The sequence below is a fragment of the Ranitomeya imitator genome, chromosome 4 (assembly GCF_032444005.1).
Source record: "Ranitomeya imitator isolate aRanImi1 chromosome 4, aRanImi1.pri, whole genome shotgun sequence".
Taxonomy (NCBI): domain Eukaryota; kingdom Metazoa; phylum Chordata; class Amphibia; order Anura; family Dendrobatidae; genus Ranitomeya; species Ranitomeya imitator.
Genome location: NC_091285.1, coordinates 7207194 through 7220517, shown reverse-complemented (window position 1 = coordinate 7220517; position 13324 = coordinate 7207194). Strand labels below are relative to the sequence as shown.

The 13324-nt window shown below is 47.2% G+C and overlaps 1 protein-coding gene across 1 annotated transcript; it reads left to right on the top strand.

Moving 5' to 3' along the window:
• The first annotated feature begins 6655 nt into the window (after positions 1-6655).
• Positions 6656-12033, top strand: LOC138673833 (proteoglycan 4-like). Its single transcript, XM_069761868.1, has 5 exons — positions 6656-7204; positions 7713-8066; positions 8749-9145; positions 9596-10638; positions 10723-12033. Exons 1-5 carry the CDS (start codon positions 6656-6658, stop codon positions 12031-12033), a joined length of 3654 nt encoding a protein of 1217 aa, XP_069617969.1.
• Positions 12034-13324: the final 1291 nt, after the last annotated feature.

The window sequence follows — 13324 nt, the reverse complement described above, 5'->3', positions numbered from 1 at the left end:
ATACATTTAGATGCAGCCTTTTTGCAATGATCATACATTTAGATGCAGCCTTGGTGCAGTGATCATACATTTAGGTGCAGGCCTTGGTGCAGTGATCATACATTTAGATGCAGCCTTGGTGCAGTGATCATACATTTAGGTGCAGGCTTTGGTGCAGTGATCATACATTTAGGTGCAGGCCTTGGTGCAGTGATCATACATTTAGATGCATGCCTTGGTGCAGTGATCATACATTTAGATGCAGCCTTTTTGCAGTGTTCATACATTTAGATGCAGCCTTGGTGCAGTGATCATACATTTAGGTGCAGCCCTTGGTGCAGTGATCATACATTTAGATGCAGCCTTTTTGCAGTGTTCATACATTTAGATGCAGCCTTGGTGCAGTGATCATACATTTAGGTGCAACCCTTGGTGCAGTGATCATATACTTAGATGCAGCCCTTGGTGCAGTGATCATACATTTAGGTGCAGCCCTTGGTGCAGTGATCATACATTTAGGTGCAGGCCTTGGTGCAGTGATCATACATTTAGATGCAGCCTTGCTGCAGTGATCATACATTTAGGTGCAGCCCTTGGTGCAGTGATCATACATTTAGATGCAGCCCTTGGTGCAGTGATCATACATTTAGGTGCAGGCCTTGGTGCAGTGATCATACATTTAGGTGCAGGCCTTGGTGCAGTGATCATACATTTAGCTGCAGGCCTTGGTGCAGTGATCATACATTTAGATGCAGCCTTGGTGCAGTGATCATACATTTAGGTGCAGATCTTGTTGCAGTGATCATACATTTAGGTGCAGCCCTTGGTGCAGTGATCATACATTTAGGTGCAGGCCTTGGTGCAGTGATCATACATTTAGATGCAGCCTTGCTGCAGTGATCATACATTTAGGTGCAGCCCTTGGTGCAGTGATCATACATTTAGGTGCAGCACTTGGTGCAGTGATCATACATTTAGATGCAGCCTTGGTGCAGTGATCATACATTTAGCTGCAGATCTTGTTGCAGTGATCATACATTTAGGTGCAGCCCTTGGTGCAGTGATCATACATTTAGGTGCAGCACTTGGTGCAGTGATCATACATTTAGGTGCAGGCCTTGGTGCAGTGATCATACATTTAGGTGCAGGTCTTGGTGCAGTGATCATACATATAGATGCAGCCTTGGTGCAGTGATCATACATTTAGGTGCAGGCCTTGGTGCAGTGATCATACATTTAGGTGCAGGCCTTGGTGCAGTGATCATACATTTAGATGCAGCCTTTTTGCAATGATCATACATTTAGGTGCAGGCCTTGGTGCAGTGATCATACATTTAGGTGCAGGCCTTGGTGCAGTGATCATACATTTAGATGCAGCCTTGGTGCAGTGATCATACATTTAGGTGCAGGCTTTGGTGCAGTGATCATACATTTAGGTGCAGGCCTTGGTGCAGTGATCATACATTTAGATGCAGCCTTTTTGCAGTGATCATACATTTAGGTGCAGGCCTTGGTGCAGTGATCATACATTTAGATGCAGCCTTTTAGCAGTGATCATACATTTAGATGCAGCCTTGGTGCAGTGATCATACATTTAGCTGCAGATCTTGTTGCAGTGATCATACATTTAGGTGCAGCACTTGGTGCAGTGATCATACATTTAGCTGCAGATCTTGTTGCAGTGATCATACATTTAGGTGCAGCCCTTGGTGCAGTGATCATACATTTAGGTGCAGCACTTGGTGCAGTGATCATACATTTAGGTGCAGGCCTTGGTGCAGTGATCATACATTTAGGTGCAGGCCTTGGTGCAGTGATCATACATTTAGCTGCAGGCCTTGGTGCAGTGATCATACATTTAGATGCAGCCTTGGTGCAGTGATCATACATTTAGGTGCAGATCTTGTTGCAGTGATCATACATTTAGGTGCAGCCCTTGGTGCAGTGATCATACATTTAGATGCAGCACTTGGTGCAGTGATCATACATTTAGGTGCAGGCCTTGGTGCAGTGATCATACATTTAGGTGCAGGCCTTGGTGCAGTGATCATACATTTAGCTGCAGGCCTTGGTGCAGTGATCATACATTTAGGTGCAGGCCTTGGTGCAGTGATCATACATTTAGATGCAGCCTTTTAGCAGTGATCATACATTTAGATGCAGCCTTGGTGCAGTGATCATACATTTAGCTGCAGATCTTGTTGCAGTGATCATACATTTAGGTGCAGCACTTGGTGCAGTGATCATACATTTAGCTGCAGATCTTGTTGCAGTGATCATACATTTAGGTGCAGCCCTTGGTGCAGTGATCATACATTTAGATGCAGCCTTGGTGCAGTGATCATACATTTAGGTGCAGGCTTTGGTGCAGTGATCATACATTTAGGTGCAGGCCTTGGTGCAGTGATCATACATTTAGATGCAGCCTTTTTGCAGTGATCATACATTTAGGTGCAGGCCTTGGTGCAGTGATCATACATTTAGATGCAGCCTTTTAGCAGTGATCATACATTTAGATGCAGCCTTGGTGCAGTGATCATACATTTAGCTGCAGATCTTGTTGCAGTGATCATACATTTAGGTGCAGCACTTGGTGCAGTGATCATACATTTAGCTGCAGATCTTGTTGCAGTGATCATACATTTAGGTGCAGCCCTTGGTGCAGTGATCATACATTTAGGTGCAGCACTTGGTGCAGTGATCATACATTTAGGTGCAGGCCTTGGTGCAGTGATCATACATTTAGGTGCAGGCCTTGGTGCAGTGATCACACATTTAGGTGCAGGCCTTGGTGCAGTGATCATACATTTAGATGCAGCCTTTTTGCAATGATCATACATTTAGATGCAGCCTTGGTGCAGTGATCATACATTTAGGTGCAGGCCTTGGTGCAGTGATCATACATTTAGATGCAGCCTTGGTGCAGTGATCATATATTTAGCTGCAGATCTTGGTGCAGTGATTATACATTTAGGTGCAGCACTTGGTGCAGTGATCATACATTTAGGTGCAGGCCTTGGTGCAGTGATCATACATTTAGGTGCAGGCCTTGGTGCAGTGATCATACATTTAGGTGCATGCCTTGGTGCAGTGATCATACATTTAGGTGCAGGCCTTGGTGCAGTGATCATACATTTTGATGCAGCCTTGGTGCAGTGATCATACATTTAGGTGCAGGCCTTGGTGCAGTGATCATACATTTAGGTGCAGGTCTTGGTGCAGTGATCATACATTTAGATGCAGCCTTGGTGCAGTGATTATACATTTAGATGCAGCCTTGGTGCAGTGATCATACATTTAGGTGCAGCCCTTGGTGTAGTGATCATACATTTAGGTGCAGCACTTGGTGCAGTGATCATACGCTTAGATGCAGCCCTTGGTGCAGTGATCATACATTTAGATGCAGCCTTGGTGCAGTGATCATACATTTAGATGCAGCCCTTGGTGCAGCGATCATATACTTAGATGCAGCCCTTGGTGCAGTGATCATACATTTAGGTGCAGCCCTTGGTGCAGTGATCATACATTTAGGTGCAGCCCTTGGTGCAGTGATCATACATTTAGATGCAGCCTTGGTGCAGTGATCATACATTTAGGTGCAGGTCTTGGTGCAGTGATCATACATTTAGATGCAGCCTTTTAGCAGTGATCATACATTTAGATGCAGCCTTGGTGCAGTGATCATACATTTAGCTGCAGATCTTGTTGCAGTGATCATACATTTAGGTGCAGCCATTGGTGCAGTGATCATACATTTAGGTGCAGCACTTGGTGCAGTGATCATACATTTAGGTGCAGGCCTTGGTGCAGTGATCATACATTTAGGTGCAGGTCTTGGTGCAGTGATCATACATTTAGGTGCAGCACTTGGTGCAGTGATCATACATTTAGGTGCAGATCTTGTTGCAGTGATCATACATTTAGGTGCAGGCCTTGGTGCAGTGATCATACATTTAGGTGCAGGCCTTGGTGCAGTGATCATACATTTAGGTGCATCCCTTGGTGCAGTGATCATACATTTAGGTGCAGCACTTGGTGCAGTGATCATACATTTAGGTGCAGGCCTTGGTGCAGTGATCATACATTTAGGTGCATGCCTTGGTGCAGTGATCATACATTTAGGTGCAGGCCTTGGTGCAGTGATCATACATTTAGGTGCATGCCTTGGTGCAGTGATCATACATTTAGGTGCAGGCCTTGGTGCAGTGATCATACATTTAGATGCAGCCTTGGTGCAGTGATCATACATTTAGGTGCAGGCCTTGGTGCAGTGATCATACATTTAGGTGCAGGTCTTGGTGCAGTGATCATACATTTAGATGCAGCCTTGGTGCAGTGATTATACATTTAGATGCAGCCTTGGTGCAGTGATCATACATTTAGCTGCAGATCTTGGTGCAGTGATTATACATTTAGGTGCAGCACTTGGTGCAGTGATCATACATTTAGGTGCAGGCCTTGGTGCAGTGATCATACATTTAGGTGCAGATCTTGTTGCAGTGATCATACATTTAGGTGCAGCACTTGGTGCAGTGATCATACATTTAGGTGCAGGTCTTGGTGCAGTGATCATACATTTAGGTGCAGGCCTTGGTGCAGTGATCATACATTTAGGTGCAGCACTTGGTGCAGTGATCATACATTTAGGTGCAGGCCTTGGTGCAGTGATCATACATTTAGGTGCATGCCTTGGTGCAGTGATCATACATTTAGGTGCAGGCCTTGGTGCAGTGATCATACATTTAGATGCATGCCTTGGTGCAGTGATCATACATTTAGGTGCAGGCCTTGGTGCAGTGATCATACATTTAGATGCAGCCTTGGTGCAGTGATCATACATTTAGGTGCAGGCCTTGGTGCAGTGATCATACATTTAGGTGCAGGTCTTGGTGCAGTGATCATACATTTAGATGCAGCCTTGGTGCAGTGATTATACATTTAGATGCAGCCTTGGTGCAGTGATCATACATTTAGGTGCAGCCCTTGGTGTAGTGATCATACATTTAGGTGCAGCACTTGGTGCAGTGATCATACGCTTAGATGCAGCCCTTGGTGCAGTGATCATACATTTAGATGCAGCCTTGGTGCAGTGATCATACATTTAGATGCAGCCCTTGGTGCAGTGATCATATACTTAGATGCAGCCCTTGGTGCAGTGATCATACATTTAGGTGCAGCCCTTGGTGTAGTGATCATACATTTAGATGCAGCCTTGCTGCAGTGATCATACATTTAGGTGCAGCCCTTGGTGCAGTGATCATACATTTAGATGCAGCCTTGCTGCAGTGATCATACACTTAGATGCAGCCCTTGGTGCAGTGATCATACATTTAGATGCAGCCTTGCTGCAGTGATCATACATTTAGATGCAGCCTTGGTGCACTGATCATACATTTAGATGCAGCCCTTGGTGCAGTGATCATACATTTAGGTGCAGCCCTTGGTGCAGTGATCATACATTTAGATGCAGCCTTGCTGCAGTGATCATACATTTAGGTGCAGCCCTTGCTGCAGTGATCATACATTTAGGTGCAGCCCTTGGTGCACTGATCATACATTTAGATGCAGCCCTTGGTGTAGTGATCATACATTTAGGTGCAGCCCTTGGTGTAGGGATCATACATTTAGGTGCAGCCCTTGGTATAGTGATCATACATTTAGGTGCAGCCCTTGGTGTAGTGATCATACATTTAGGTGCAGCCCTTGGTGTAGTGATCATACATTTAGGTGCAGCCCTTGGTGCAGTGATCATACATTTAGCTGCAGATCTTGGTGCAGTGATTATACATTTAGGTGCAGCCCTTGGTGCAGTGATCATACATTTAGGTGCAGCCCTTGGTGCAGTGATCATACACTTAGATGCAGCCCTTGGTGCAGTGATCATACATTTAGATGCAGCCTTGGTGCAGTGATCATACATTTAGATGCAGCCTTGCTGCAGTGATCATACATTTAGGTGCAGCCCTTGGCGCAGTGATCATACATTTAGGTGCAGGCCTTGGTGCAGTGATCATACATTTAGGTGCAGCCCTTGGTGCAGTGATCATACATTTAGGTGCAGGCCTTGGTGCAGTGATCATACATTTAGGTGCATCCCTTGGTGCAGTGATCATACATTTAGGTGCAGCCCTCGGTGCAGTGATCATACATTTAGGTGCAGGCCTTGGTGCAGTGATCATACATTTAGGTGCAGGCTTTGGTGCAGTGATCATACATTTAGGTGCAGGCTTTGGTGCAGTGATCATACATTTAGGTGCAGCCTTGGTGCAGTGATCATACATTTAGGTGCAGGCTTTGGTGCAGTGATCATACATTTAGGTGCAGGCTTTGGTGCAGTAATCATACATTTAGGTGCATTCCTTGGTGCAGTGATCATACATTTAGGTGCAGGTTCTGTTTTTGGGACGATGCTGAAGTCGTTTTCTTATTCGTCAGTTTCTCCTTTTCTCGTTTTTACAAGTTTAACCACAAAAATAAAAAATCACCATAATCAGCGAGGACCCTGGTGTGGATTCGCTTTAGAGCAGCTACAAATTGTATAAAGTCATTTTTGTGCCAGTTTTATAACCCTTGAAGCAGGTTTTATGTTTATTCACACCAGAGTCCTCGCTGCTCTGTATTTTATTATTGTGATTTTGTATTTTTGTTGTTAAACCTGTAAAAAACAGAAAAACTGATGAAAACTAAACCGACTCCAGCCCCAAATAAGAAACCGACTCCAGCTCTGAATAAGAAACCGACTTCAGCCCCTAACAACAAATCGAGTCCAGCCTCAAATAAGAAAGTGACTCCAGTCCCGAACAACAAACTGACTCCAGCCCCGAATAAGAAACCGACTAGAGCCCCGAACAACAAACCAACTCCAGCCCCGAACAACAAACTAACTCCAGCCCCGAATAATATACCGACTCCAGCTTCGAATAAGAAACTGACTACAGCCCCGAATAAGAAACCGACTTCAGCCCCTAACAACAAACCGAGTCAAGCCTCAAATAAGAAAGCGACTCCAGCCCCGTACAACAAACCGACTCCAGCCCCAAACAACAAACCGACTCCAGCCCCGAATAAGATACCGACTCCAGCTCCGAATATGAAACCCACTCCAGCCCCAAATAAGAAACCGATTTCAGCCCCGAACAACAAACTGACTCCAGCCCCGAACAACAAACCGACTCCAGCTCCGAATAAGATACCGAATCCAGCCCCGAATAAGAAACCGACCTCAGCCCTTATAACAAACCAACTCCAGCCCCAAACAACAAACCGACTCCAGCCCCGAACAACAAACTAACTCCAGCCCCGAATAATATACCGACTCCAGCTTCGAATAAGAAACCGACTACAGCCCCGAATAAGAAACCGACTTCAGCCCCTAACAACAAACCGAGTCAAGCCTCAAATAAGAAAGCGACTCCAGCCCCGTACAACAAACCGACTCCAGCCCCGAACAACAAACCGACTCCAGCCCCGAATAAGATACCGACTCCAGCCCCGAATAAGATACCGACTCCAGCCCCGAATAAGATACCGACTCCAGCTCCGAATATGAAACCCACTCCAGCCCCAAATAAGAAACCGATTTCAGCCCCGAACAACAAACTGACTCCAGCCCCGAACAACAAACCGACTTCAGCCCCGAATAAGATGCCGAATCCAGCCCCGAACTAGAAACCGACTCTAGCCCCGAATAAGAAACCGACCTCAGCCCTTATAACAAACCGACTTCAGCCCAGAATAAGAAACCGAGTCCAGCCTCGAATAAGAAGCCGATTCCAGCCCCGAACAAGAAACCGACTCCAGCCCCAAAAAAGAAACCGACTCCAGCCCTGAATAAGAAATGGACTCCAGCCCAAAAAAAGAAACCGACTCCAGCCCTGACTAAGAATCCGACCCCAGCCCCGAACAAGAAACCGAATCCAGCCCTAAATAAGAAACCGACTCCAGCCCCGAATAAAAAACCGACTGCAGCACCGAATAAGAAACCGACTCCAGACCCGAATAAGAAACCGACTCCAGCCCCGAATAAGAAATCAACTCCAGCCCCAAAAAGAAAACGACTCCAGCCCATTAAAAGAAACCGACTCCAGGTCCTAATAAGAAACCAACCCCAGCCCCAAACAAAAAACCGACCCCAGCCCCTAGCAACAAACTGAGTCCAGCCCCAAATAAGAAAGCGACTCCAGCCCCAAACAGGAAACTGACTCCAGCCCTGAACAAGAAACCGACTCCAGCCCCGAACAACAAACCGACTCCAGCCCCGAAAAGAGACCAACTCCAGCCCCAAATGAGAGACAGACTCTAGCCCTGAACGAGAAACTGACTCTAGCCACGAATAAGAAACAGACTCTAGTCCCGAATAAGAAACCGACCCCAGCCTCTAACAACAAACCGAGTCCAGCCCCGAATAAGAAAGCGACTCCAGCCCCGAACAGGAAACTGACTCCCGCCCTGATCAAGAAACTGACTCTAGCCCCGAACAACAAACCAACTGCAGCCCAGAACAACAAACCGACTTCGGCCCCGAATAAGAGACCAACTCAAGCCCCGAATAAGAGACCGACTCTAGCCCTGAACAAGAAACCGACTCCATCCCGAATAAGAAACCGACTCCAGTCCCGAAGAAGAAACCGAATCCAACCCCGAATAAAAAAAATGACTCGAGCCCCGAACAAGAAACCGACTCTAGCCCCGAAGAAGAAACCGACTCCAGCCCCTAATAAGAAACCGACTCCAGCCCTGAATAAGAAACCAACTCCATAACCGAACAAGAAACCGACTCCAGCCGTGAACAAGAAACCGACTCCAGCCTCGAGCAACAAACCAACTCCAGCCCTGAACAAGAAACCGACTCCAGCCCTGAATAAGAAACCACCTCCAGCCCTGATCAACAAACCGACTGCAGCCCCGAAAAAGAAAGCGACTCCAGCTCCGAATAGGAAACCGACTCCAGCCCCGAATAAGAAACTAACTCCAGCACCGAGTAAGAAACCGACTCCAGACCAGAATAAGAAATCTACTCCAGCCCCAAATAAGAAATCAACTACAGCCCCAAATAAGAAACCGACTCAAGCTCATAAAAAGAAACCAACTCCAGCCCTGAACAACAAACCGACTCTAGCCCCGAATAAGAAACCAACTCCAACACCGAAAAACAAACCGACTCTAGGCCCGAACAACAAACAGAATAAGATACCGACGGCCCCGAATAAGATACCGACTCCAGCCCCGAACTAGAAACCGACTCTAGCCCCGAATAAGAAACCGACTCCAGCCCTTATAACAAACAGACTCCAGCCCCGAATAAGAAAACTACTTCAACCCTGAATAAGAAACTGAGTCCAGCCCCGAATAAGAAGCCGACTGCAGCCCCGAATAAGAAACCGACTCCAGCCCCGAATAAGAAACCGACTCCAGCCCTTATAACAAACAGACTCCAGCCCCGAATAAGAAACCTACTTCATCCCTGAATAAGAAACTGAGTCCAGCCCCGAATAAGAAGCCGACTCCAGCCCCGAACAAGAAACCCACTCCAGCCCTGAATAAGAAACCGACTCCAGCCCCGAACAACAAACCGACTCCAGGCCCGAACAACAAACCGACTCCAGCTCCGAATAAGAAACCAACTCAAGCCCCAAAGAAGAACCGACTCCAGCCCTGAAAAAGAAATCGACTCCAGCCCCAAATAAGAAACTGACTGCAGCCCTGAATAAGAAACCGTCTCCAGCCCTGAATAAGAAACCAACTCCAAACCCGAACAAGAAACCGACTCCAGCCCCGAACAAGAAACCGACTCCAGCCCCGAACAACAAACCGGCTCTAGCCACGAATAAGAAACCGACTCCAGCCCTGAATAAGAAACCAACTCCAGCCCTGAACAACAAACTGACTCCAGCCCCGAATAAGAAAGTGACTCCAGCTCCGAATGGGAAACTGACTCCAGCACCGAGTAAGAAACCGACTCCAGACCAGAATATGAAACCTACTCCAGCCCCGAATAAGAAATCAACTCCAGCCCTGAAAAAGAAACCAACTCCAGCTCATAAAAAGAAACCAACTCCAGCCCCGAACAACAAACCGATTCTAGGCCCGAATAAGAAACCAACTCCAACCCCGAACAACAAACCGACTCCAGCCCCGAATAAGATACAGACTGCAGCTCCGAATAAGAAACCGACTTCAGCCCCAAATAAGAAACCGACTTCAGCCCCAAACAACAAACTGACTCCAGCCCCGAACAACAAACCGACTCCAGCCCCGAATAAGAAAGCGACTCCATCCCCGAACAACAAACCGGCTCTAGCCACGAATAAGAAACCGACTCCAGCCCTGAATAAGAAACCAACTCCAGCCCTGAACAACAAACTGACTCCAGCCCCGAATAAGAAAGTGACTCCAGCTCCGAATGGGAAACTGACTCCAGCACCGAGTAAGAAACCGACTCCAGACCAGAATAAGAAACCTACTCCAGCCCCGAATAAGAAATCAACTCCAGCCCCGAAAAATAAACCAACTCCAGCTCATAAAAAGAAACCAACTCCAGCCCCGAACAACAAACCGATTCTAGGCCCGAATAAGAAACCAACTCCAACCCCGAACAACAAACCGACTCCAGCCCCGAATAAGATACAGACTCCAGCTCCGAATAAGAAACCGACTCCAGCCCCGAATAAGATACAGACTCCAGCCCCTAATAAGAAACCGACTCCAGCGCTGAATAAGAAACCAACTCCATAACCGAACAAGAAACCGACTCCAGCCCCGAACAAGAAACCGACTCCAGCCTCGAGCAACAAACCAACTCCAGCCCTGAACAAGAAACCGACTCCAGCCCTGAATAAGAAACCACCTCCAGCCCTGATCAACAAACCGACTGCAGCCCCGAAAAAGAAAGCGACTCCAGCTCCGAATAGGAAACCGACTAAAGCCCCGAATAAGAAACTAACTCCAGCACCGAGTAAGAAACCGACTCCAGCCCCGAAGAAGAAACTGACTCCAGCTTTGAATAAGAAACCGTCTCCAGCCCCAAATAAGAAACCGACTCCAGCCCTGAATAAGAAACCAACTCCAAACCCGAACAAGAAACCGACTCCAGCCCCGAACAAGAAACCGACTCCAGCCCCGAACAACAAACCGGCTCTAGCCACGAATAAGAAACCGACTCCAGCCCTGAATAAGAAACCAACTCCAGCCCTGAACAACAAACTGACTCCAGCCCCGAATAAGAAAGTGACTCCAGCTCCGAATGGGAAACTGACTCCAGCACCGAGTAAGAAACCGACTCCAGACCAGAATATGAAACCTACTCCAGCCCCGAATAAGAAATCAACTCCAGCCCCGAAAAAGAAACCAACTCCAGCTCATAAAAAGAAACCAACTCCAGCCCCGAACAACAAACCGATTCTAGGCCCGAATAAGAAACCAACTCCAACCCCGAACAACAAACCGACTCCAGCCCCGAATAAGATACAGACTGCAGCTCCGAATAAGAAACCGACTTCAGCCCCAAATAAGAAACCGACTTCAGCCCCAAACAACAAACTGACTCCAGCCCCGAACAACAAACCGACTCCAGCCCCGAATAAGAAAGCGACTCCATCCCCGAACAACAAACCGGCTCTAGCCACGAATAAGAAACCGACTCCAGCCCTGAATAAGAAACCAACTCCAGCCCTGAACAACAAACTGACTCCAGCCCCGAATAAGAAAGTGACTCCAGCTCCGAATGTGAAACTGACTCCAGCACCGAGTAAGAAACCGACTCCAGACCAGAATAAGAAACCTACTCCAGCCCCGAATAAGAAATCAACTCCAGCCCCGAAAAATAAACCAACTCCAGCTCATAAAAAGAAACCAACTCCAGCCCCAAACAACAAACCGATTCTAGGCCCGAATAAGAAACCAACTCCAACCCCGAACAACAAACCGACTCCAGCCCCGAATAAGATACAAACTCCAGCTCCGAATAAGAAACCGACTCCAGCCCCGAATAAGATACAGACTCCAGCCCCTAATAAGAAACCGACTCCAGCCCTGAATAAGAAACCAACTCCATAACCGAACAAGAAACCGACTCCAGCCCCGAACAACAAACCGACTCCAGACCTAAATAAGATACTGAATCCAGCCCCGAACTAGAAACTGACTCTATCTCCGAATAAGAAACCGACTCCAGCCCTAATAAGAAACCAACTCCAGCTGCAAATAAGAAACCAACTCCAGCCCCACATAAGAAACCAACTTCAGCCCTGAATAAGAAACCGAGTCCTGCCCCGAATAAGAAACCAACTCCAGCCCCAAATAAGAAGCTGATTCCAGCCCCGAATAAGAAACCGACTCCAGCCCCGAACAACAAACCGGCTCCAGCCCCGAACAACAAACCGACTCCAGCCCGAACATGAAACCGACTCCAGCCCCTAATAAGAAAATGTCTCCAGCCCCAAATAAGAAACTGACTCCAGCTTTGAATAAGAAACCATCTCCAGCCCCAAATAAGAAACCAACTCCAGCCCTGAATAAGAAACCAACTCCAAACCCGAACAAGAAACTGACTCCAGCCTGTTATGACCTGGTGGTTAGGAGCACCAGGAATGACCTGATGGTTAAACTCACAGGACAAGCTCTGGGAAGTGGGAACTTTGCTGACCGCAATCCCTAATCCTATCACACACACTAGAAATAGCCGTGGAGCGTACCTAACAGGCCTAGACGCCTCGGACACAGCCTAAGAACTAGCTAGCCCTAGAGATCGAAAATAAAGCCTACCTTGCCTCAGAGAAATTTCCCCAAAGGAAAAGGCAGCCCCCCACAAATATTAACTGTGAGTTAAGATGAATGTCACAAACATAGAAATGAAACAGGTTTAGCAAAGGGAGGCCAGACTAACTAAATAGACAGAGGATAGGAAAGGTATCTTTGCGGTCAGCACAAAACTACAAAAGACCACGCAGAGTGTGCAAAAAGACCCCCGCACCGACTCACGGTGCAGAGGCGCCACCCTGCATCCCAGAGCTTCCAGCTAGCAAGACAAAATCATGAAAGCAAGCTGGACTAGAAAACCATGAACAGAAAATAACAAACGGGGACTTAGCTTCTTGCAGGAAGAGACAGGTCTCCAGAAGATCCAAGAGCGAACTGAACCAGCACAGGAACATTGACAGCTGGCCTGGAGTAACGATCTGAGTGGAGTTAAATAGAGCAGCCAACCAAAGGATAAACCATGTCACCTGTGTAAGGAACCTCAGAAGCAGCAGCTCCACTCACAGCCACCAGAGGGAGTCCATGGACAGAACTCGCCGAAGTACCATTCAAGGCCACAGGAGGGAGTTTAACAACAGAATTCACAACA

Excerpts from the sequence above, each read along its gene's own strand:
- LOC138673833 (XM_069761868.1), top strand. The coding sequence starts at position 6,656 with ATGAAAACTAAACCGACTCCAGCCCCAAATAAGAAACCGACTCCAGCT. Across the intron at positions 9,146-9,595 it reads GAAAAACAAACCGACTCTAG|AAACCAACTCAAGCCCCAAA; the intron begins GCCCGAACAACA and ends GCTCCGAATAAG. Across the intron at positions 10,639-10,722 it reads CGAATAAGAAACCGACTCCA|AAACCGACTCCAGCCCCGAA; the intron begins GCCCCGAATAAG and ends TAACCGAACAAG.